General features: G+C 36.5%; 1 protein-coding gene across 1 annotated transcript in view; it reads right to left on the bottom strand.

Annotated features, from left to right (window-relative positions):
* Positions 1–1,048: 1,048 nt before the first annotated feature.
* Positions 1,049–26,798, bottom strand: part of LOC306846815 (sodium/potassium-transporting ATPase subunit alpha-3-like) — a 38,518-nt gene continuing 12,768 nt past the window's right edge. The window contains exons 2-21 of the mRNA XM_079380440.1: positions 23,216–23,332; positions 22,835–22,894; positions 21,000–21,203; positions 19,272–19,385; positions 18,834–18,968; positions 17,065–17,182; positions 15,312–15,580; positions 12,114–12,312; positions 9,253–9,497; positions 8,201–8,393; positions 7,761–8,073; positions 7,202–7,352; positions 6,901–7,069; positions 5,245–5,399; positions 4,969–5,092; positions 4,713–4,858; positions 3,319–3,449; positions 3,082–3,183; positions 2,845–2,936; positions 1,049–2,092 (exon numbers count right to left, since the gene is read on the bottom strand). Of these exons, the coding sequence (XP_079236566.1) occupies positions 2,064–2,092; positions 2,845–2,936; positions 3,082–3,183; positions 3,319–3,449; positions 4,713–4,858; positions 4,969–5,092; positions 5,245–5,399; positions 6,901–7,069; positions 7,202–7,352; positions 7,761–8,073; positions 8,201–8,393; positions 9,253–9,497; positions 12,114–12,312; positions 15,312–15,580; positions 17,065–17,182; positions 18,834–18,968; positions 19,272–19,385; positions 21,000–21,203; positions 22,835–22,894; positions 23,216–23,332 (3,066 nt within the window). The 3' untranslated portion in view covers positions 1,049–2,063. The remainder of the gene's footprint in view (positions 2,093–2,844; positions 2,937–3,081; positions 3,184–3,318; positions 3,450–4,712; positions 4,859–4,968; positions 5,093–5,244; positions 5,400–6,900; positions 7,070–7,201; positions 7,353–7,760; positions 8,074–8,200; positions 8,394–9,252; positions 9,498–12,113; positions 12,313–15,311; positions 15,581–17,064; positions 17,183–18,833; positions 18,969–19,271; positions 19,386–20,999; positions 21,204–22,834; positions 22,895–23,215; positions 23,333–26,798) is intronic.

The following is a 26,798-nucleotide window of genomic DNA, read 5'->3' as shown; positions in this document are numbered from 1 at the left end:
ACAGCTTCCTCAAAATGATGAATGTTGCTAAAATATTACGGAGTGATTTCGAGTGAGATGTGTTTAATCTGATTATTGTTGTGATATGATTTTGGGAGAAGACACCTCTATAAATGTCACAGTGCCAATAAAAGCTATGAGAAAACCTGCGAGAGTGAATTAATGACAGTAAAACCATTAACAGACTTGCAGAGTTCAGAGAACAGCCATTACAGAGGTAAACGTTCTCTAATCATGTTAATCGAGAGAGTAGTTTTTAATATTATTTTTTATTAGCTGACTACAATTTACTACAAGTATGTCAAGAATGTGCCTAGGTCATATTTTACCCCCCCAAAATACAATAATGTTAAAAATAAATAAATAATAATAATAAATTAAAATAAAGTAATTAAAAATTATAATATATAATAAGATAATATAAAATAATTAAATCCATTTTATCAAATTAGTTTCGTTACAATAAATCACTGTTCCCAGATTTTCCTTAACATACTGCAAAAAAAAAAAAAAAAAAAAAAAAAAATATATATACATATATAATTAGTAAATTACTATCAGTATTTGACCAGCATCACAATTAGTTAACTGTATGAATTGCACAAAGCCTGTCAAAAACGTGCCTGGGTTATATTTAACGTACCAAAATAAAAAAATAATTAATTAATATAAAATAAAAAAAATAAAATCCAATTTTTTTATTGTACATTATTATAGTTTTAATAGCATTGTCTATGCACAGGACGATTCTCATTACCTTAACACTGAAATTAGTAAATAATGAGAATCACTGAGAATAATCTGAATTACAAAATGAAAATACATCTGAATGCATTCTGGATGACATTCAACTACACACTAAAACATGAAATTCACTCATGTGAAAGGATTTCTTGATATTTATAAATTAAAAATGTTTGTTTTGAGCTCAAACACAATGTGAATGCATGTTTAGGCGTCCTGAAAATGCAGTGGATTTAAAATTTGCACAAAGTATTTAATCCGATTTCATGCCAGACACCAGACACAAAAACAAACAGACGCCAAGCTGAAAAAAGAGAGATCCTTCTTTTTTATTTCATTTCTTTTTGCTGTTGTTTCACGTATCGGTACGTTGCTTTTACTCCATTGTTTTCTACACTTATTTAAACAATGAAATCGGAGAGAAGTCTCTTTTTCCTAGGACACAGAAAGATTGTATTTTCTCTTTTTTTAAACAGGGGAAGAGGGGAAACAGGGGCGGATAGAGGAGGGCGGCTTCTTCACATCGTTCACGAACAGACAAACAGACAGGGACAGAGAGACAGACAGAAGGAGCAAGAGCAGGGAGGGAGGGGGAGTACAGGATAAAAGGGGAGGGAGAGAAGGAGCGAGAGAGAGAGATAGAGTGAAAGGGTAGCAGTGTGCTTTGTCATGTCTGAGAAAAATGAAACCAAGCAGTTCTCAGACACACTTCTAACATAAAAAAATAGAACAAAAAAGCTATGAATGATTAATAAAAACAACACTAAAAAAAAAAACAACAACACAGAAAGCAAAAACGCTGAGAAAGAGAGACAGACAGGTGCCAGATTGGGGTGAGGAAAGCTGTGCTCCTCTTTACCCCCAGCAGAGGGTGATAGTCTAAATGGGTTGTGATCTTTAGGTTATTTGTATTTTTGGATAGTAAAGATAACAGTAATATAGTGGCAGTGCTTGTACAGGAGTGGCTGTTGACCGTGAGCGAGTCAAAAGGCAGCTGCTGGGTTTGGACAGACAGACGTGATGCTTGGCATCCATTACAGAAGTATTAGTAAAGCTAACTACTATCATATTGGCAGATTCAGCTGTAGTCTTTGGGCAGAAACATAAACAAAAACAGGAGGTTTGTTGTCTTCTTCTGTGGTTGGTCCTCTCATCTTCTTATTTTTTTATTTCAGTAAAAGGAAGGAGTAACATGGTTGTTTCTGTATTGGTGTTTTTATAATGAAGGGAGGAAAGGGTAGAATGTGAAAGAAAGAGAGAAAGATTAAGAAAGAGAGCAAGGGAATGAGGGAGAATTGATGAAAGAAGTATTTGAAAATTCAGTAGTATGTCTCCTTTTCAACCCAGCCTGAAGTAAAACAGAGAGAGAAAGAGAATAATTAAAATTCAGCATCTGTAACATGGATTTTAAAATTATTCCTTGTTTGGGCAATCAGATATTCACAGAATATTCATATGAGGAGCAAACTGTCAACTACAGTGAATAGATTCAAAACTGATTCAATGATTCATTTTCATCATAAAGTCTTTAACGTTCATATGAGTGTCTATGTAGCATCTTCCATGCAATAACAATTCATACAAAAATTTAAAATTAATATTTTTTAGTTCATTTAGTGAGAAACAGTTTAGAAATAAATCCTTGGTTTATTTTAACTAGATATTTACTGTGTTTTAGTTTGGGATCGATATGATTTTTTTACAATAAATTAATAGGTTTATTCAGCAAGGATGCGTTAAATTGATTTTGAAGACATTTATAATGTTACAAAAAAAGCATATTTCAAATAAATACTGTTCTTTTGAATTTTCTATTCATCAAAGAATCCTGAAAAAATGTATCATGGTTGCCACAAAAATATTAAGCTGATTTACAATTATCTTTTATGAATGTTATTTATTAAAATGTAACAATACTACCATTCTTGGTGAGCATTAGAGGCTTCAAAAACAATAAAACCCCAAACTTTTGAATGTCAATGTAACAAAAAGCCATGGCAGAGTAAATATGTAAATTTCAATACTTATATATTGAATATCATCATAAGCCTGTATACAGCGATATATAAATATATTTAGAGAATAATTCAAGCTCTGTACCTCCTGGGTTTCGGCGCAGGATAAGTTTTCGGATCTCATCATAAACAAAAATTAAGAAGCTGTAAGGGAACGCACAGAACCACCAACTGGGCCTAAGAGAAGAAACGAGAGGGAAAAAAGAGAATTCACGTTATTTAAACTGTTGTTTCCTCAGCTAGCACTATGATAGTGAGGATGCACATTTGAAATTTGCTTTGTAATGTTCCATCAGGAGGTTTCTATCCAGGTAACACTCACTTGAGAGGATACATCCTGAGGGCTACATCCATGCCGGGGCAGTAAGACAGGAAGGCAGCGAGAGCCGTCTCCTCAAACAGGCCAAAGATTAGGATTTTATTCCTACAAAGAACAAGCACAATCTCTTAGCTCAGCTAGATTGGGTCAGTCCCTACAAACCCCAAGCCTTAATATCTGATCCAACTTCCAGCTGATGTAGAATCTTAGTGTTAATGGATTATCGTGAGAGATACTAACTTCATGCCCTGCTGGAACACAGAGTTGCGGCGAGTCTTGCAGATAATGACGTCGGCCCACTGCACCACCACGATACTGACGAAGAAGGCCGTGTGACAGGTGAACTCCACAATCTTCCTCTGCTCATACGTCTGAGAGAAAGACATTTATGATTACACACTCTAACATGCTCCATATTCACTGTTCAAAACTTTGGGGTTAGTAGGATTTTGACATTTTTTGAACGAAATTATGACTTTAATTCAGCAAGGATGCACTAAATTGTTTAAAAGAGACAGTAAATACATTTAAAATGTTGCAAAATAATTATATTTCAAATAAATGAATTTCCCATTCATCCAATAATCCTGAAAAAAAATTGTATCACTGTTTCCACAAACAACATTTATAATAATAATGATTTGGTTTCATGAGATTCAAATCAGCATTTAAAGTTTTTCTGAAGGATCACGTAACACTGAAGATATCACAGAAATAAATTACATGTATTTACATATAAAGCAATTATTTTAAACTGCAATAATATTTCACAGTATTATTGTTTTTACTGTGTTTCTTACCGACCCCAAACTTTTGAATGGTAGTGTATATTACATTTGATTTTTTTTGCTAGATTTGTTTAGATAAGTGTTATTTTAGTATAGAGATTGTAGTTTTTAATTAATGAAATTTTGAATTTACATTTTCTAAAGTCTTTTATTTTGTAAATAATAAACATTTTGTTTTTTTAGTATGTCTATATAGTTTTTTATTATTATTTTTTAGTAGTTATTTTAAGTTAATGAACTAAATGAAAATGAGAAATGTTTCTTTGGAACTAGCTGAATTAAAATAAGTACTTTTTTTTTTTTAAATATATTTTATTTCAGTAAACATTTAATTTATTTCAAGTAACTTTTTTTTAATGGTTTTAGTCTTAGTTTCAGTTAACTATAATAACCCTGATTTAAATTTCTCTATTGTTGAACACTTTTAATTATTTTAATTGAAATATCTCACTAAATGTGTCTGAACAACAATCAATAGAATAAACTTGGATTCTTCTGTATAGATGCACTTCCTGTCTTGAAAATCAGTGTTTTCTGCTGTACTGTTTTGTTTTCTTGTATGTCAAAACCAGATCATTAATAGTTAAGATGGAAGCCAATCGCCAACACTAAAAATATGATTAGGTCTTAGTAATTGGATGGTTTTGCTTAGCCTGTTGTGAAACAGGATAGCTTCTGTACGTCTCTTTATAAAAGCGTCTGCTAAACGAATAAATGTAAAATGCAATGTAAAGTGCTTAAGACAAAATCATCTGCCAAATGCATAAAGGTCAAACCTGTTCTATCAAACATGTGTGTAGTTTGTGTAATCTGATGCAGTGTAATGTATCTCTACAGCATGTTTACCCATTGCTGTCCGTAACTGTCCTCCAGGTCATTATTAGAGCGATCGTCCCAGTTTAGCCGGATGCCCACCAGCAGACTGGGAAGCCAGCCGTTCTCAGCCAGAATCACGAAATAGCTGAAAAATCCTCCCAGGGCCTGAATCATACCTACATATGACAGGAAGTCCCTTTTATTCAGTTCATTTGGGTCAACAGCAGTTTAATCAAACCAAAAACTGAACTAGACAACATTTTTAATAATGTAGCAGCTCACACACCAATCTGTCCATAGGCGATGCTGATGAGACGCTCGTTCACCAGCTTGTCCCTGTGGGGGTTACGAGGCTGGCGCTTCATGATGTCACTCTCTGCTGCTTCATAAGCCAATGAGATTGCAGGGACCTGACATTGAAAGCAAAGATTTGTTAATGTAACAAGGGGGTGAATTTTCGGAAAAAAGGCGAGAATGATACCTACAAAAGAACAGTTCCTGTTACATTCAAGAATATGTTCATTATTGAAATAAAGACAATAAATGTATGTGTGTGTCTCACCATGTCAGTGCCCAGGTCAATGCAGAGGATGGTGATGGTTCCCAGAGGAAGAGGAATGTTGACTAAGATGAAGAACAGGAAGGGAGTGATCTCAGGGATGTTGCTGGTCAGTGTGTAGGCGATGGACTTCTTCAGGTTATCAAAGATCAGACGACCTGGGAGAGAAAAAGTGGAAGCATAGACCTCATATAGACCTAAATTTTACCAGAGATGTTCTCTCATTCATCTAGACTACTTCTGTTTTTTCAAGCATTTTAGCTTGAAACTATTTGCTTTCAGAGAAATGCCTGTATTATGTTTATGCTGCCTGGAAAATCTCTCAATTGTGTTTTTTTTATTTGGTGTAAATATTACCTATTTTTCTTGCTGTTGTTGACATTTTTATGAAAGCATTAAAAACTTTAATTAAATACATAATATAATTAAATATTAACTGTAACCAGAAGTTATACAGCCATATGGTTGTATTTAATAAATTCTTATTGTCAATTAATTTATATATATTTCAATATTCAAAAACTATATGCTTTTTTCCCAAAAGGTTACCATACAAAGACACTCGCTTGTGTTTTTTGTTCAAGCATACTACAACAATACTATATAAATATTATACAAAACAAAAATATAAATAAAAATGAAAATAAATAAAATGAAGTAAAAAAAATTATTGTAATTGTCTGAATTTCAATTAAGATATTTTGACAAATATTAAATATATAAATAAATATATAAAGTTAACCATAAGTCATATTGTATATAATTAATAAATGTTTCATTTGAATTAATACATATTTAAAAATTCAAAAACGATATGATTTTTTCAAAAAGATACTATAGAAAGACACTCTCAATTGTGTTTGTTATTTGGTTTAAATATTATATTATATTCAGGGGTGCACATATGTTTTTCAGCCTGGTTCTCAAGAGCACCTGGAGATTTGGTTTGGTCCTCACACTGCACATAGTGTGACCCATTAAAATATAACTATAAAAAAAAAAGAATAATAGTGATAATAATATTATTGCTCTTTATTTATTTAGTTTTTTAAAAATAAAATAAACAACAAAATAATAAAGTGTGATAATATTATTATATTTTAAAATAAATAGGGAGTATTAAATAAAAATACAATTATTTTATATTAAACGTAAAAATAAAATGCTAATATTTACCTTGTTTTTAATATGAATTTTCATAATTTTCAAACTTAAAATCAGCAAGCTTTTGTTTTGCATTGTGCTTTGAAAACGGCATCAGATAGCCAAGACTTATGCTTTCAGTTCGAATAGAAATTTTAACAGTTGTCAACCATGTCGGTACACAAATGAGCGAATTTATTTACACAGCACATTCTTTATTTTGGTCGTGCATGCGCACCTGCATTCCACTTATGTGCACCCCTTATTATATTATATTATATTATGTTATATATATATATAATATTATATTATGAATGTTTATAAGGACCTCAGGTAGACTAGCACTAGATTTGTGGAATGTAATGGAGCTCCAACTAAAGAATAAATAATGAAGAATAAAGAGCAAATTCCCTGTCATAGATGAAAATAAGTGCCTTGTATGAGCTGCCTTCATTTTCTGGCATGCTCTGGATTTCTTTCTGTCTTTCCCATATCCTTTGTCTCCCTCTCTCTTACCTTCCTCAACTCCAGTAACGATGGATGCAAAGTTGTCGTCCAGCAGGATCATGTCTGCAGCCTGCTTGGAGACGTCTGATCCAGAGATCCCCATAGCAACACCGATGTCTGCCTTCTTCAGAGCAGGCGAGTCGTTCACTCCATCACCAGTCACCGCAACAATGGCGCCCTAAAGGACACAGACAGAGAGCATGTGTACAAATAGAAGTCAGTTATTTCCCTTGATATTAGGATTAACAATGAACTACAATTAGTTTTAATGCATTTATTACACATTATTTTGGTGAGGGTGTGTGTGTACCTGTCTCTGGCAGCCCTCCACAATGATGAGTTTCTGTTGTGGAGAGGTCCTGGCAAACACAATCTCTGTGTGATTCTTCAGCACTTCATCCATCTGGTCCTGCGTGAGATCCTTCAGATCTGAGCCGTGGATCACACAGGCTTTAGCATCCCTGACAACACATGCACGAAGAATACCAAATGAAGACTCGCTCTCCAGTAGTATCAAAATCAGACTAAACGTACAGCTGCTGTTATTAGATAAAAAGAAGAGCAAGAAGTATTAGACAAATATGTTTCACATTATCCAGAATTCAGTCTTTTTTGGATGACTTTCCATGTAGGTACAGTAGATACTGTACTAACACCATTATGGGGCAAAATCATGTTTCTCCACTGATGCACAAATAAATTGCAAATATTTCGCTGTATTACAGTATACTCTTAAAAGAGTATACTGTAAGAGTATACTGAGGCCTCTAAATGAAGTTGATCATTTAGAGGCCTCAGAAGTCTGTGTATCAAATATGATGCAATAGGCTTTATAGGGTTAAAGCTGTCTGTGTGTTTTTATACTCTACCTGGGGTTGACCTGGCTGACGGGAATATTAAGGCGAGCAGCGATGTCCTCCACGGTCTCGTTACCCTCAGAGATGATCCCGACACCTTTAGCGATGGCCTTGGCCGTGATGGGATGGTCACCGGTCACCATGATGACTTTGATACCTGCTGAGCGGCATTTGCCCACGGCGTCTGGGACGGCGGCTCGGGGAGGGTCAATCATGGACATCAGACCCACAAAACACAGGTTGTCTGTCTGGAAATTAATGTCGTCCGTGTCGAAGGCGAATCCTTTGGGGTACTTGTCCTCGGGCAGGAACAAATGGCAGAAACCTGGATGGAAGGAGGAAAAAAGACTGTCAGAATGGATTTATTCTACAGTTTTGAGGATCCAATGTTTTTGTTTTTCATGTGCCTTGGATTTATATTCATGTTTGTGCTTTTAAAAGGATTTTGTCACCCAGCACTCTTTCTCCAAGTCCTCCGAGCTCTAGGTAGGCGTTCTGGAAGGCCTCCTTCATTTCCTCATCCATGGGCTGCTCTTTGCCCTGCAGTATGATGGTGGAGCAGCGGTCCAGGATGCGCTCTGGCGCCCCCTTCATCACCAGCAGGTAATGGCTATCATTACCCTCGTCCGACTCGTGCACTGACAGCTGGTATGAAAACACATCCGAGCACATGAGAATGAGTGTTAATGAGAACAGAATAGTCTGTTAAATGTGAATCAAGATTAGCATGTTTAATCGTTCATAAGAATTAAAAGAAAAATCTTCATTCATTATCAATTTAAGAAATTAAAATTATTAAAGTATTTTAGTTATTAACAAAAATGTATTAGTATTTCATAACGTGTTATTTCATAACACAAAATACACTTTTTCTTAGACACTGATATACATTTCAACATAAAATCTTGTGTTAACTTTAAAAAAAGGACATGAACATAATAAATAATATCATACTGTTTAATACTGGTTTAAGCTGCACAATGTTTACTTTGAATAATAACTATAAAATTGTTGGTACACTACAACAAATTTATTTTGCATTGACAGTAAATATACAATATTATTTTAAGCATTATGTAAGTGAAGGTTATATTGACTGAATTTTAACCAAGTTAAGGGAAGGGGAAGTGGTGTGTGGCCAAGTATGGTGACCCATACTTGGAATTTGTGCTCTGCATTTAACCCATCCAAGTGTACACACCAAGTGTACAAGTGAACATACACCCGGAGCAGTGGGCAGCCAATTCTGCAGCGTCCAGGGAGCAGTTGGGGGTTCGGTGCCTTGCTCAAGGGTCTCACCTCAGTCATGGTATTGAGGGTGGGGAGAGTGTTGGTTATTCAATCCCCCCACCTACAATCCCTGCCGGACATGAGACTCAAACCCATGACCTTCAGGTTACAAGTCTAACTCTCTATCCATTAGGCCAAGACTGCCCAACTTAATGGATGCTGGACTCAATGGATGAAAAATTCAGTCACATCAGATACAGAACAGCACACAAACCTGGTATTTGTTGGTGGAGTTGAAGGGAATTTCAGCCACTTTCTTGTTCTTGTCCCTCATGGCTTTGACAGATCCACAGGACAGCTCAATGCACTTGAGAAGAGCTGATTCAGAGGCGTCACCCGCGACATCACGCTTCAGGATGGGCAGAGAGTCCTGTGCCGCCTTAAACACGGCTCTGTTACAGAGCGCCGCAACACGGGCCAGAGACAACCACGTCCCAGAGCTCTTGTCAAAGGACGCACCTATTAGAGAACACACACAGGATCAATATAATATCTATATATAACCTAGCAACCAGCCAGAACAGCCCAGCAACAGCTAGAACCATTCCAAGGTATTGCTTTTAAACAAAGTCTCTTCTGCTCACCAAGGCTACAATTGTTTGATCAAAAATATAGTAAAAAGTGATATTGTTTTACAATGTAAATGAACTATTTTCTGTTTGAATATTTTCAGTAAACGTTTATTTAATTTTTAGTAACCCATTTTTATGGTTTTAGTTTCAGTTAACTATAACAACCCTGCATTGGTAACATTTTAAATGTCTTTACTGACACTTTTGATCAATTTAAAGGGATAGTTCACCCCAAAAATGAAAATTCTGTCATCATCTACTCAAGTTGTTCCAAACTTGTACGAGTTTCTGTCTTCTGTTGAACATAAATATTTTAAAGAATATTTGTAACCAAACAGATTCTGCACCCCACTGACTTTTTTTTTTCTCCATACAATGGAAATCAGTGGTTACCAGGAACGGTTTGCAGAAATATCTTCTTTTGTGCTCAACAGAAGAAAGAAACTCATACAGATTTTTAACAACTTGAGGGTGACTACATGATGACAGAATTTTTGGGTGAACTATCCAATTAATATGGAAGCCCATTTCCGCCACTGAATAAAAACTAAAATAAGGTACAACCCGAATTCCGGAAATGTTGGGACGTTTTTTAAATTTTAATAAAATAAAAACTAAAAGACTTTAAAATCCCATGAGCCAATGTTTTATTCACAATAGAACATAGAGAACATAACAAATGTTTAAATGTAGAAATTTTACACTTTTATCCACTAAATGAGCTAATTTCAAATTTAATGCCTGCTACAGGTCTCAAAAAAGTTGGCACGGGGGCAACAAAGGGCTGAAAAAGCAAGACATTTTGAAAAGATTCAGCTGGGAGAACATCTAGCAACTAATTAAGTTACCTGACATCAGGTCTGTAACATGATTAGCTATAAAAGGGATGTCTTAGAGAGGCAGAGTCTCTTAGAAGTAAAGATGGGCAGAGGCTCTCCAATTTGTGAAAGAATGCGTAAAAAAATTGTGGAATACTTTAAAAACAATGTTCCTCAACGTCAAATTGCATATGCTTTGCAAATCTTATCATCTACAGTGCATAACATCATCAAAAGATTCAGAGAAACTGGAGAAATATCTGTGCATAAGGGACAAGGCCGAAGACCTTTGTTGGATGCCCGTGGTCTTCGGGCCCTCAGACGACACTGCATCACTCATCGGGCATGATTCTGTCGTTGACATTACTAAATGGGCCCAGGAATACTCCCAGAAACCACTGTCGGTAAACACAATCCACCGTGCCATCTGCAGATGCCAACTAAAGCTCTGTCATGCAAAAAGGAAGCCATATGTGAACATGGTCCAGAAGCGCCGCCATGTCCTGTGGGCCAAGGCTAATTTAAAATGGACTGTTTCAAAGTGGAAAAGTGTTCTATGGTCAGACGAGTCCAAATTTGACATTCTTGTTGGAAATCACGGACGCCGTGTCCTTCGGGCTAAAGAGGAGGGAGACCTTCCAGCGTGTTATCACCATTCAGTTTAAAAGCCAGTATCTCTGATGGTATGGGGGTGCATAAGTGCATATGGTATGGGCAGCTCGCATGTTTGCACTATGCATGCTGAAAGGTATATAAAGGTTGTCCAGATGACGTCTATTTTAGGGAAGGCCTTGTGTATTTGAGCAGTTCAACGCAAAACCACATACTGTAGCTATTACAAGAGCATGGCTTCGTAGTAGAAGAGCCCGGGTGCTGAGTTGGCCTGCCTGCATCATTAAACGAAAAATATGTCAAAGACGACCACAAACTCTTCAGCAGCTGGAAACCAAAGGACCAAATACCAAAACTAAAACTCCAGAAACTCATAACCTCGATGCCCAGACGTCTTCAAACTAGAGGAGATGTTACACCATGGTAAACATGCCCCTGTCCCAACTATTTTGAGACCTGTAGCAGGCATCAAATTTGAAATTAGCTAATTTTGTGCATAAAATTAAAAAATTTCTCGGTTTAAACATTTGTTATGTTCTATTGTGAATAAAATATTGGCTCATGTGATTTGAAATTCTTTTAGTTTTCATTTTATTCAAATTTAAAAAACGTCCCAACATTTCCATAATTCGGGTTGTAATTGCGATTTTTTTATCTCGCAATTCGGACTTTTTTCCCCCCACAAGTATGATGTCTTTTCTCAAAACTGTGAGATATAAATTCAGAATTGTAAGTTATAAAATCTATTTTCTTATAATTGCACGTTTATATCTCACAATTCTGACTTTATAACTCGCAATTGTTTTAATCTTGCAATTTTGACTTTTTTTCTTGCAATTGTGAGTTTATATCTCACAATTCAAAAAAAAAAAAAAAAAAAAAAAAAAAAAAAAATCACAATTACCTTTATTTTTTACTCAGTGGCAGAAACAGGCTTCCATACTTTAACACATCCTTGCAGAATAAAAATCTTTACTGTTTTACAAAAAACAACAACAAAAACAAACTTACTGACCCCAAACTTTCGAAAGGTAAAATCGATCTATTCTGCATCTATTGCCCTGGCAACTCACCCGACTGATCTTCGGTGGTGTCCGCCTCATGGATCTGATTGTCGAACCACATGTGGGCGACAGTCATGCGGTTCTGAGTCAGGGTGCCGGTTTTATCAGAGCAGATGGTGGATGTGGATCCCAATGTCTCCACAGCCTCCAGATTCTTCACCAGGCAGTTCTTACGGGCCATGCGCTTGGCCGTGAGCGTCAGACACACCTGAGAGACGCAAACAGAACGACAGAAAGAGAGAAACAGAAACAGAGGAGCAGAAAAATGGAACCAAAGGAAGTGTGAAGCAGAAGTTGAAAGGAAAAGGAGGTGGAGAGAAAGAGAAGCGAACAGAATTTTAGTGACATTACGCTGTTGGTAATGTGGCACAATGCAGCATCGTGCAGTAAGAGAACAGTGTGAAAACAAAAAGAGGCTCTGAGGAGCAAAGCCAAGCACAGCGAGAAGCAGAGAGTTCAGAAACATACTCTACACAATGTCTGTCTTTCGTTATTGACATCAAAAGACTAGCCAATCTAAATCTTAGATATATTTGCACAAATTCATCTGTCACTTGGTAGGAGCAAGTCAAATTAGACAGATGCCAAAATGAACAGTTGCGACATGCCCTTATCATCCAACCCCCCCTAAAACATGACAAAAGATATAAAAGTAAATAACCCAGAATATTTTAAATAAAAACAACAACTTTTGTGTAGACCATCATTTTTCTGAGGTGAATTATTGGCTGCTGAGAACATGCAAAATGCAAGTATTACACATGTACTTTTTTCAAATTTTAGTCATGACTGAAATAATAACTGTCCTGTGACAGACTACAGCTATAATTTATACAACTATAATCAGATTTAGAGAAAACTCATTCATATAAAAATCATTCAAAACTTAATAAACAAAATAGTTTTACTAGTTTCAAGCATAGTTTCAGATTTAAAAATCAAAATGTCTCTATATCACATTAATAATTATTATCCATATTGTTTTTGTTTACTTTTGTGATTTTTTTAATGTCCAGTATCACACCCTTTTGGCAATGTTGAGATGCTTTTTTTAATCAATGAAACATATGCATGTTATAAAGGGTAGTACAGCTGTTTTCAACATTACTTGAGCAGCAAATCAGCATATTAGAATGATTTCTGAAGGCTCATGTGCCGCTGAAGTCTGGAGTAATGAGGCTGAAAATTCAGCTTTGCATCACAGAAATAAATTCCATTTTAAAGTATATTCAAATAGAAACCAGTTATTTTAAATTATAATAATATTTCACAATATTACTGTTTACACTGTATTTTTGTTCAAATAAATGCAGCCTAACAGACTTTTAAAAACAAGAGACACAGTTGTGTCTATAAGCTACAGCACAAATTAAGGGTTTCAAAAACATATTATTATAGTATTTTACAAAAGATTTGACTTTTTATTATTTATAAGCATTGAAGATTGCAAAACGTTTTCAAAAACTTCAAGAAAAAATCCAGGTAGTGGAGTTAAGCGTTCAAATGTTTTCTTACAGTCAGAAAATTTAGCTAAAAAATAAAGAGCTGGAATATTCTTTTAATGAAATAAAATGAGGCATTTTAATTTAAAAGAATAATTGACATTTACTGTAAATATAAAACTTATAATATATAAATCGATACATATATATGACATAATTTGCCTTACAGTCACAAAAATATATTTGTAAAAAGTCTCAATGTCCGTGTATTTAGCATGCATTGTCAGCATGCATATTTGCTTTGCATTATGAATTACACATTTCTGAATGCAGTGATGCACAAAGCCGAGCTCCACGTCTGCGTAGAGTATGTTTGAGGCCTAGTTGTGCATCGCAGCCAGAGGCACAGGCCAGCCCCAATGCACAGCCCAGCACAGCACAACAAATGTGGCAGCCACTAGCTCGCACAGGCAACTAGAGATATCACAGAGTAATACTTTTTCTGATTTTCATATTGGCCTAGGCTTTCAACAGTGCGTCTGTAAAACAATACAGAAAGGGAAAGAGAGGAACAGACAGAGAAAAAGAGAGAGAGAGACAGCGATAGAGTCACGAAGAGTCACAGATATGAAGGATTAGAGAGAGGGAATACAGTTCAAGAACACACACAATGATATTCAACACTACTGGAGCATTCACTGACACCACACAACCATAGACCAGAAGCCACAACACTCACTAACACTGTCAAGAGTTACACCGAAGAAGAAATGAACCAGAGATGAAAAAGAACAGATGAGATACACACAGAGTAAAGTGTCCAAATATAATCTCATGGAATATGTTCAGAATGGCACACAACTACAATACTTGAACTAGAGAACTGTGGTAGTAGTAGAAATTGAAGCCTGACTTTCCTGTAACCTGACCCCACCTGACTAGAACTGTAAAATGAAAAGAAACGAAACTAAAACTCACTCACTCACTTTCTTATTTTTTTTATCTACCTACTAATGAACGTGCAAAAATGCTATATTTGATGAATAAATGAAATATCAAACATGATTTTATTGTATTTATTTAATTATTTATTTATGTTTTTGTCTAATTATTAGTTTGGAATGCCAATGTGTTTTATTAATTTTATTATTATTTATTAATTAATTTTTTTTAAACAAAATACACTGTCGTTTAAAGGTTTGGGGTCAGTAAGATTTCTAATGTCTTTGAAAGAAGTCTCTCACTTAATTATGCATTCAATTAAGTCCAAAAATGACATTTACAAATATTTGACTTGCTGAATAAAATGATTTATTTCTTAAAAAAAAAAGTCTTTTGAACGATAATGCAAATTTATTTACTGACATATCATTGCCCCTTGCGAATTAATATAGCGAATATAATCTAGCACACAATATTGTATTAAATGTTTATCTTTGCATATGGCGTTATGTTTAACATAATATTTCACATACTCAGTAGGCAGTCTGCAGTACATACTGTGCAGTCTGTAGTGCGTACTGTGAAATATGTTAATATGTTGTATGTCCATTCCAAACAAAGCCATGAACAAAAGAAAAAGAAACAAAAAAGACGACAAACACACGCATTAAGTCACAAATTATACTGAAACCCCCCCCCCCCTCCCCCTCCCCCAAAAAACATGTACGTGTCAAAAAAAGACATTTAAACACTTGCAGGGACACCAATACCCACTACAAAATTCCGACACTGAGAAAGACAGGGAGAAAGCAGGAGTCCTCACAGTGACAGTGGCCAGCAGTCCCTCGGGCACGTTAGCGACGATGATGCCGATGAGGAAGATGACAGCCTCCAGCCAGCTGTAGCCCAGGATGATTGACAGGATGAAGAAGGAAACGCCTAGAAAGACGGCCACGCCGGTGATGATTTGGATGAAGTGCTCGATCTCCTTGGCGATGGGCGTCTTTCCGGTCTCCAGGCCGGAGGTCAGAGTGGCAATACGGCCCATGACGGTTCGGTCACCGGTGCAAACGACAATCCCACGAGCGGTACCTGACAGGAGAAGACAACAGAGAACTAAGTAGATATTATTTTATTATGTGAGAAGAAAGAGTGATAAAATGTGTGACTTTTGCTATTTTAAGCTTCAATATTTAGCAGTATTTCTAGTTGTACATAAATTATACAACATTTAGTTATAAATTTTGCATTAATTTGCTGAATTTTCGGCATCATTACTCAAGTCTTTGGTGTCGTATGATCCTTCAGAAATCATTCTAATATGCTGATTTGCTGCTCAAGAAACATTTCTTATTATTATCAATGTTGAAAACACTTGTGCTGCTTAGTTTTTTGTGAATTTTCTTTTTTTTTTTTTTCCAGGATTCTTTGAAAATTTTAAATAGAAATCTTTTGTAACATTATAAATGTCTTTACTGTCAATTTTGATGAATTTAAAGCTTCCTTGCTGAATAAACACATTCATTTATTTAAAAAATAGAAAAAATGTTTTAAATTTTATTTTTTTTATTTAATGACCACAACTGCAGGATGTCATTTCAATTGGTTATTTGACTAATAAAGCTCTTTAAATAAAATAAAAACAACATGTCTTATATTAGCCATTTTGTTTCTTATTTATTCTTTTAATATCTCAGACCACGGGTAAAAATATCCAGTATTACATAGTGATTTGATGTCTTCTTTTGGAATGATTTCATTTAGCTTGAGTTCTGTGCCACATTCTAGAAGTCTCATAATGATGTTGTGTAAATCCACCACACGGTGGCAGGAGAGCGTACCCTGGAGCTGAGTCTGAATCTGAAGGAAGGACATTGTCTGAGATCAACAAACACTAACAACACCCTGCTGACAGCACAGCAGTGTGCATATGCAACATCTCCTTTCAAAACAACAGCATTACACAACTGACAAGAGCTGCAGACACATTAATACTGCACTAACACTGACTGAGAGGGAAATCAGTCATCTCTGAGAGAACTATACATGTAATTGCTTTTATTAAAGCAGTCGGATTTGTTATAATGAATCTTAATCCTCATTCACAGGTAGAAAACCTGTGAAAGACTGGATGAGCAAATGATGAAACCTCATTTGGAATTCAGCAGTGATAGTAACACAGTGAAGAAAATGTAATTAGCTTTTGCAGTACTATTCATTTATTCAGTCGGATCTGAATTAATTAGTGTTTTATCCTCAAAACAAAGGAAATATGTGGAAAAACAGAGTGAAAAATGAGGGTGTGAGCAATCACGTGGGCAGCAGACGAGTGGCAAGACGGGGTGCAGAAGTGAGAGGTTGTTGTCATGATAACATCTTTCCTCCACGGCTGTTCTTGGAGGAAAAACGACCAGGAAAAAATAGAGAGATTGGAAAAAGAGTGAAATGAAAAAGCAGAAGTCGATCAGAGAAGATGAGTTCATAAAGAACAGGAAATGAAAAAAATAGAGAGAGCGAGAGAGAGACAGCATGGAGGAGAAAAAGGAGTAGTGATGCAGCTGCTATGGCAAACGTACCCTCAACGCAGTTGGTGGAGAAGAAGGCGATGTTACGGGTTTCCAGAGGGTTGTCATGGGTGCAGTCAGGTGACCTGGTCTGAGGCTCTGATTCGCCCGTCAGGGAGGAGTTATCAACCTTGAAGAATAAAAAATATATACATGTGTAACAAAGTAGTATTGATTTGATGGAGCCTTGTCCAAACGCTTATATGTGTTTTAAAGTGCACCTATTATGCAAACTGGACTTTTACATGTTGTTTGAACATAAATGTGTTGGCAGTGTGTGTGCACAACCACCCTATAATGATAAAAATCCACCCGCTCCTTTTTTTTTTTAAAAATCATAGCAGTGTCTCAGAACAAGCCGTTTGTGGAATTTTTCAAATGTGGACATCACATTTTAGAAGCCCTGCCCACGACTGTTGACGGACACTGCCATATTAGCAGAGACCCCGCCCAGAATGAGCCGCACACAATCCACCATGTTTATCTGTATAGTTTTATTTGTACTATATAGTACGCAGCTGTCACTTAATACACAGATCTAATATAAACATGCGATTTCTTTCCCAGCTGTATACCTTCACAGACATAACCGACTATGTTTATGTAACTTATGTGTATTTGACAGTTTAAGCGCAATAAGACATGAAACAGAACTTAGTTTAGTACTCACCTGCTGTGTGACAGTTGCTTTCTGTGCAGATGCTCATTTGCATTTAAAGATACATGCACGAAAACAGCATGTTTCTGCTTCCACTCAAAACAGGCATTTTCAAAATGATATAATAAATGATCTGTGGGGTATTTTGAGCTGAAACTTCACAGACACATTCTAGGGACACCTGAGACTTATATTACATCTTGTAAAAAGGAGCATAATAGGTGCCCTTTAAAATAATAAAGTTTTAGGTTTTTCAGGCCTTACAGTCAGAAAGGCAGACAGACAGACAGTTGGTTCCAGATTCCAGAGAAGCTGAGGCATTTTGTAAAATGCAATAAAATCAAGAATCAAGAAACTGTGATTTGTTCATTTGACAAAAGTACAAAGAACAGATTTTCAAAGTTCAGCATAAATGTATTTTATAAATATGAACAAATTTGTTTTTGATGGCGGCAACACATTCCAAAAAAGCTGGGACATGGGCAAAATAAAAGTGAAAAGGTTATAGAGTATCCATGTTAAACTATTTTTAAACAGTTCACAGTAAGCAGGTGAATTGGTAATAGGTCAAGGTCTCATGTTTGGGTTTAAAAGGAGCATCTCAGTCTTTGCCAGCAAAGATGGGTCATGGCTTATCACTTTGTGCCTAATTTCATGAGAGAAGTATCAAACAAATCAAAAATCTAATTTTGCAATGATCATGAAAAGGAGAATCAGACTACAACAAACACAGACTGCTGAGCATCTGAAGTCTTGTATCAAGCCAGATTGGACAAAAACTTTGCTTGCAGAACTTTTAGTATCCTCAATTCCTAAACAATTAAGCATTGTAATTAAAAAGGCCGTTGATGTGACACAGTGTTAAACATGCCTCTGTCCCAACTTTTTTGGAGTGTGTTGCAGCCATCAAAATCAAAATGTGTTCATATTTACAAAATACATTTATGTTAGTCAGTGAAAACTTTGGAAATCGTTTCTTTGTACTTTTGTCAATTGAATAAAAAGTTAAAGAGATTCAAATGACATATTCTTGATTTTATATCATTTTACAAAATGTCCCAACCTTTCTGGAATTGGGGTTGTAATAGATATTTCCAGCCATGTTTTTGTTTCGATACTGTACCTTGCAGCCATGAGCAGAGATGATCCTGAGGTCAGCAGGGATCCTGTCTCCTCCCTTCACCTCCACCAGATCACCAGCCACCACTTCCTCAGCGTTAATCTGGAGCTTCTCACCTTCACGGATCACTAAAGCTTGCTGTGGACAACACACACACACACACACACACACACACACACACACACACACACATCAATTTCAGCCTCTAATGACTTTAAGGCCAAAGGAGAGATTAGAGGAGCGAGGCTTCAAAGATTCAGGAAAACAGTGGATTAAGATTTATTGCTTATTTGAGTTTTCCTTTTGATCCAACTATTATTGAGTTGAGGAGCACAGCTAGAAATTTGCACTGAAAAATCTTTTCACTTTTGAATAATAATTTGGCTGAAGTAGGATTAAGAATCAGAACTGAGGATATTAAAGAACTTTTATTTTGTGTACCTGGGGAACCATGTTCTTGAAAGACTCCATGATCTTCGAGCTCTTGGCCTCCTGGAAGTAGGAGAAGCAGCCAGTGATGATGACCACAGCAGACAGCACGATCCCCAGATACAACTGTGGAGTAGAGAGAGAGCGAGAGAAAGAGAGAGAGAGCAGGAGGACAGGTTATCAAATTAATGTGGAGAAAATCCTCAGCAGGTCACTGACCTTGATTTCTCTGATTCACCTTGTTTGCCTCATTTAGCCCACAAATCAAAATGGAAAGCATTATGGTCAAATTCTCCATTACAGCACACCAGAAATCATTCGGCTGAAGCCAACCATGAATGATTATGACATCAAGGTCGATTTTTCTCTACTTTTCATGCATCATCATGCTTTTTTCCCTGTTTCTCTTGTTGCAGTGTCTATTCTAGTACAGTTCATAGCAGTACAGTATGCAACACCTTTGAATGATTACAAACTGGGAATAATCTTAATTTGTTGTTATTTTGTTATTCTAAAAGAGTTGCTGATATTACAGTGTTTTAATTGAGGTATAAAAACCAGAAGATGCCACATACTGAAAAAGTGAGAAATGTTTATTTATATTATTCAAATTGCTAATTTTTGTAACATAAGTCACTTGGGATGAAAGTGTATGCTAAATATATAAACAACTGTAAATGTATTATTTAAATGCACTACCGTTTAAAAGTGTGGAGTATGTTTTAAAAAAAAGAAATGAATAGGTGACAGGTGACAGCATCTACATTTTAATTTTACAATTATTTATATATACATACATACATACATAAACATATGTATTTGCTGTCACTATGAATTTATGAATTTAATGTTTCCATTTATCAAAGAAATGCTTTTAAATTTGAACTTTCTATTAAAAAAAAATCCACAAAAATATGAAGCAGCACAACTGTGTTCAACAGTGATAATAAAGAGAAAAGTTTCCTGTGCAGCAAATCAGCATATTAGAATGATTTCTGAAGGATCATGTGACACTGAAGACTGGAGTAATGATGCTGAAAATTCAGCTTTGCATCACAGGAATAAATTACATTTTAAAATATATTCAAATAGAAAAGAGTTATTTTAAATTGTAATAATATTTCACAATATTTATATATTTACTGTAATTTTGATCAAATAAATGCAGTCTTGGTAAGCATAAGAGACATAAAAATATTTAAAAATCCTACTGACCTGAACAGTAGTGTATGTGTTTCTTGGACTAAAATGACTTTGCCAGAATATATGAACAGTTCTGAATAGCTGAACAGAAGATGCATTACTGATCATGCTAATAAACCATGCTAACCAGTCAAAGCTTGACCTCATAACAAAGTGCAAAACATTCAGTGAGATAGGGACTGAAAATGTTTTTTCTTAATTAATTTGCTAAAACTAAAAAGTGGGACAAGGCTTGTTTTTATTCTCTTTTAATTACTTTCTCAACCCAACCTCTTCAAAATACTTTCTGCCACCCATGGCTTTTCTCCAAACTAAATACACTATAAAAGGAACAGATCGTATTTAAAAGAGTATTATTAACAAAAAAACATGGATTAGAAATAAAAGACTAGCTACTGAATAGGATTACTGAATGTCACAAACATGGCCTTATCTACTCACAGATAAATTGTCCTAAATTTGGCCTACTCCAAACAGCAGCATAACGCATATTTTTTGTGCCAATGTATGCTTTTGTGCACATGTGTGAATTCTCACGTTGTCTCCAGCAGGCTCGTCCTCCGTGGCGGCCTGGATGGCGTAGGCCAAGAAGCAGAGGATGGCTCCGATCCACAGCAGGATGGAGAATCCTCCGAAGAGCTGTCTGCAGAATTTGACCCACTCCGGGGTGGTGGGGGGCGGGGTGAGAGCATTGGGACCGTCCCGAGCGAGGTACTCTGCTGCCTTGGCATTAGTCAGACCCTTCAGGGGACAAGAGAGTGTGAGAAGAAATCTGACTCATGAGTCAATCACTACTGCACTGACACTAGAGGGCGATGGTTTGTTGAGATCACAGTTCCTGCTCTAAAACATTTGTGTTTCAGATAAGCTCATTAAGGTGAAATTAGTTCTCTGTTAAAGGGATTATTTACCTGGGTAAACAAACAGTTGCTGGTCCCTATTAACCTCCATTGTATTTTATAGAATTCAATGGGGACCATTAACTGTCTGGTTACCAAATTTTTCAAACTTTTGTGTTCAACAGAAGAGAGAAACTAATACAGGATTGGAACAACTTGAGGGTGAAATGATGACATTTTTGGGTGGGCTGTCCCTTTAAATTGCTTTGGATGAGGAGAATCTTTTAAAGGACAAGTTTACAAGTCTTACATTTGAAATAATAATCAGAAAATCTATTTTTATTTTATTTCTTAATTATTATTATTATTATTTAACAGTTCACTGATGCTTTAGACTAAATATTTTAAAACATCAAAATAAAAAAAGTTTAGAATTTAGAACAAAGAAGTATCATTCTTGATATATCAGGCTTTTATGGCTCATATAATATACTATAGGAGAATATGGAGCACATAGTTGAGGCCCAAACTGAGCAAAATATGCAATTTGCTACATGTGCTGACATTTATATGACCAGTAAGATGAAATTCTGATAGCTTGTTGTAATGTAAATCAATGAGAAGTGTATCAGTGTCAACAAAAAAACCTTTAAGAAGCAAGTAATAACATTGTACTATTACAAGAATTAATTTATTTAAATTTGACAATACATACTTAATTTTACAAGATTAAAGGGAGTCAGGACAATTCAATATTTTAAACCTAAATGGGGGTAAATGGGGGACATTTTTCAAAATATCTTCTTTTGCATTACACAGAAGAAAGTCATACAGGTTTGGAATGACATAAGGGTGAACAAATGATGATTGCATTTTCATTTTTGGGTGAAATATCCCAAAAACCAGGATACAGAAGATATAATATTATGTGATTAAAGCAGAAAATTTTTGAGGGGAAAAACAAAATTCACAATATAGGAAGTTACAGGAATAGGGCACCAGACTAGCCTCACCAGTGAGGAATAGGGTATTTAGTTAAATTAAACTTCAGCAAAAGATTTACCAAGATAGAAATCCTTGGTCTTTTGGTGCATCAGCATCGAGTTATCTCTAGCATCCAGACACATCCGCAGTTATGAAGGAAATTGAATTTATTCAGGAGAAAGAACCAGATAGACAGTCAGGAAATTGCCTCTTTTCTGCAACCTTAAATGACAACCAGTGTTCGATTCCACTTCACTTTGATGTTTCCTTCCAAAAGATTCTCAGAATATTGCTACTTTAATCTCATAATTCTTTGATATCATTCTCAGAATTTTAACTTTATTCCCTAAATATTACTACTTTAATCTCTAAATGTTATTCTCAAAACCACACCTTTATTCTAGTAAAAAGCCTTTTGTGAGATTATTTTTTTAAATATTTATTCTTGTAATACTATTTTTTTATTTTATAGTGCAACATATGAAACAGCTGGCTTGTTAACTTGATTTAATTGGTTTTAATTGTTCATTATTGACGTGAGAAACTCACCTGTACAATGTCAGTGTTGAATTTTTGGCATACTTCTTCAATTGACATCTTATGCTCTGTCTAGGGGAAAAATACCCAAGAGAGTTTAAATTTGCACAAAGAAAGGATGAGTTACTATAGAGTGCAACTGACCACAGTAATTGAACCACAACCTTGCTACATTTGATTTAAGGCAAAATAGTATTTGAAAATCAATATAGTATGGTGTACTTTAATTTATGAGGCACTGAACTACTCATCCAATGAGCACTGTGGCAAAATTACATAGCCAAATCAGTACAATATGAAATTATTCACTATAGGTCACTGATCGTAAGTATAAAATATTTAAAGTTTCATACAAGAACATGAAGATGTATGATATGTATTGATGTGTCTTACCAGCGGTACTTCCTTCTTCAGGTCATCCAGGTCTTTCCCTCCCTTTCCCTTTTTAGGAGACTCTTTCTCATCTTTGTCCTGCGTGGTCGCCACACGGTAGCTGTCCGACCGTCCATACTGGAGGAGAAATTGGGGGGGGTTATTGGCACAGTGGTTAACCAGAAAAATTAAAAATGGCACTTCATGCCCAAAAGGTTGCCGACCACTGTTGTAAAGTGTTACCGTAATTTCCATATATGAAATATATTGTCATATGAAGTAAAAACATATTAGAAATTGGGACAATTTCATATATTATCTAGCCCATACATGTCATGTACATGTATATCCATCCTAATGCCCATCAATACATGTTGATGTTGATATTGTATTAGTAAATATAAAAGAGAAACATGTATTTTGAAAAATGATAACAAAAACATACATAAAATACAGATTTTTATTTGTATGTTGTTTTAATAAAGTTGCATAGATAAACAATATACACTCACCGGCCTCTTTATTAGGTACACCTGTTCAATTGCTTGGTAACACAAATTGATAATCAGCCAATCACATGGCAGCATCTCAATGCATTTAGGCATCTAGATGTAGTGAAGACGACTTGCTGAAGTTCAAACCGAGCATCAGAATGAGGAAGAAAGGGGATTTAAGTGACTTTGAATGTGGAATGGTTGTTGGTGCCAGACGGGCTGGTCTGAGTATTTCAAAAACTGCTGATCTACTGGGATTTTCACACACAACCATCTCTAGGGTTTACAGAGAATGGTCCGAAAGAGAGAAAATATCCAGTGAGCAGCAGTTGTGTGGACGAAAATGCCTTGATGATGTCAGAGGTCAGAGGAGAATGGGCAGACTGGTTAGAGATGATAGAAAGGCAACAGTAACTCAAATAACCACTCGTTACAACCAAGATATGCAGAATACCATCTCTGAACACACAACAAGTCGAACCCTGGAGCAGATGGGCTTCAGCAGCAGAAGACCACACCGGGTGCCGCTCCTGTCAGCTAAGAACAGGAAACGGAGGCTACAATTCGCACAGGCTCACCAAAATTGGACAATAGAAGATTCTGGTCTGATGAGTCTCGATTTCTGCTGCGACATTCAGATGGTAGGGTCAGAATTTGGCGTAAAGAACATGAAAGTATGGATCCATCCTGCCTTGTCTCAACGGTTCAGGCTGGTGGTGGTGGTGTAATGGTGTGGGGGATATTTTCTTGGCACACTTTGGGCCCCTTAGTACCAATTGAGCATCGTTTAAACGCCACAGTCTACCTGAGTATTGTTGCTGACCATGTCCATCCCTTTATGACTACAGTGTACCCATCTTCTGATGGCTACTTCCAGCAGGATAATGAACCATGTCACAAAGCTCAAATCATCTCAGACTGGTTTCTTGAACATGACAATGAGTTCACTTTACTCAAATGGCCTCCACAGTCACCAGATCTCAATCCAATAGAGCATCTTTGGGATGTGGTGGAACGGGAGATTCGCATCATGGATGATACAAGACAAAAACTTTTTTTATTTTTAAAACATAAGCAAGGCAGTATGAAATTTCAGAAAAAGCTACAATTGGTCAACTGTTTTAATTTGTCAAATAAAAATCGATTCTTGCATACAGTATATACAGACATCAATTATGACTGTAAAACTAAGGCATTATAAAAAGAATAAAAAAACAATGACTATATATTTTAAATGCTGGTAAAATGGAATTCAAAACCTTTTTGAGGCACAAATAGCCAGACTTTTCCCACAAATGACACAAACATTCAACATTCAACTCAATTCAATCAGAGAACTTTAACGAACCAGCTGAAACTGTGATAATAACATGAGCACACAGATGGGCTCATATTTAAGCATCATGTCGCAGCACCTTCTGTTGCACTGCGAGAGACACATGGTCCAGGAACTGAGGAATGGCACCGCTGATGGCAGCTATTGTGCGTTGCTCTTCAGTGTTTGTACTGTTTTTGTTTCTTTTTCCTGTTTTTTGTTTTTCAAATACGATCAGTTTTACCAGGGATGACCTGCTGAACATTCGGCAGAACACACCACAAAATCTTTTACCGAATTTAGATTTTTCGGATGTTTTGCTGGACATTGTAGTTGGTGGAGCCGTAGCTCTGGTCAAACGCTACAGGAGACGCAGGCGGCTGGGGAAGAGAGCCGGAGCGCTTGTGAAGCTTCGTCAGCGCAGATTTCGAACGGCGTTGCCTAGCAACCATCTGGCGAATCTCCGCTCTCTACCCAACAAAACGGACGAAGTCCTCCTGCTCTCCCAGACAAATAAGGATTTTTCTAACTCTGCTGCTCTGTATTTCACGGAAACCTGGCTAAATGGCGACATACCAGACAGCGTGCTACATCTGCCTAATTACCAGCTGATCAGAGCAGATCGCGACGCAGAATCAACGGGGAAATCGCGTGGCGGTGGGACGTGCTTTTACATCAATGAGAGGTGGTGTACAGATGTAACTGTGTTAAAGAAGATGTGCTGTTTAGATCTAGAAACACTCTTCATTAACTGCAAGCCATTCTATTCGCTGCGGGAGTTCTGCTCGTTCATTCTCGTGAGTGTCTACGTTCCACCGCAAGCGCACGTGAGCACAGCTTTACAGAAACTCGCTGATATGATCACAGAGAGTGAGCAACAACACCCGGACTCTGTTTTAATCATTCTCGGGGACTTTAATAAAGCAAATCTCTCCCGCGAACTGCCAAAATACAGACAGCACATCACATGTCCCACCAGAGACAGTAATATATTGGATCACTGTTACACAACAATAAAGGACGCATATCACTCTGTTCCACGAGCAGCTTTAGGACTCTCTGATCACTGTTTGGTTCATCTTATTCCGATCTACAGGCAGAAACTTAAATCTGCAAAGCCTGTATTAAGAACTGTTAAAAGATGGACTAATGAAACAGAGTGGGATCAACAAGCCTGTTTCTCTCTCACTGATTGGACTGTTTTTGAAGCCGCTGCCATCGATCTGGACGAGCTCACAGAGACTGTAACATCTTATATCAGTTTCTGTGAGGATATGTGCACAATGACAAACCATGGTTCACTGCAAAACTCAAGACAGCTCCGTCAGGCCAAAGAAGATGCTTACAGAAAGGGGGATAAAGTCTTGTATAAACAGGCCAAATACACACTGGAAAAGGAGATCAGAGTGGCAAAGAGGAATTATTCTGACAAGCTAAGGAAAAAAATATCTTCCAGTGATCCTGCTTCAGTGTGGAAAGGAATGAAGGCTATCACCAGTTACAAGACACCATCCCCCAGCACTCTGGAGAATCAACACCTGGCAGACGACTTGAACGAGTTTTATTGTCTTTTAAAAACTCACCCCACACCCGCCCTGAACACCTGTCCACACAACCATTAACACCTCCAGCAACCCTCCTCTCCCCCACACCTACAATTCAAATCAGTCAAGAAGATGTGTGCCAGGTCTTCAGGAAGAACAAAAGAAGGAAAGCACCAGGCCCAGAAGGTGTGTCACCAGCCTGCCTAAGAATCTGTGCTGACCAGCTGGCCCCCATCTTCACACAGATCTTC

The sequence above is a fragment of the Barbus barbus genome, assembly GCF_936440315.1.
Source record: "Barbus barbus genome assembly, chromosome: 27".
Classification (NCBI taxonomy): Eukaryota; Metazoa; Chordata; class Actinopteri; order Cypriniformes; family Cyprinidae; genus Barbus; species Barbus barbus.
The sequence above is the reverse complement of the archived record's forward strand: the minus strand, read 5'-3'. Positions and strand labels throughout refer to the sequence as shown.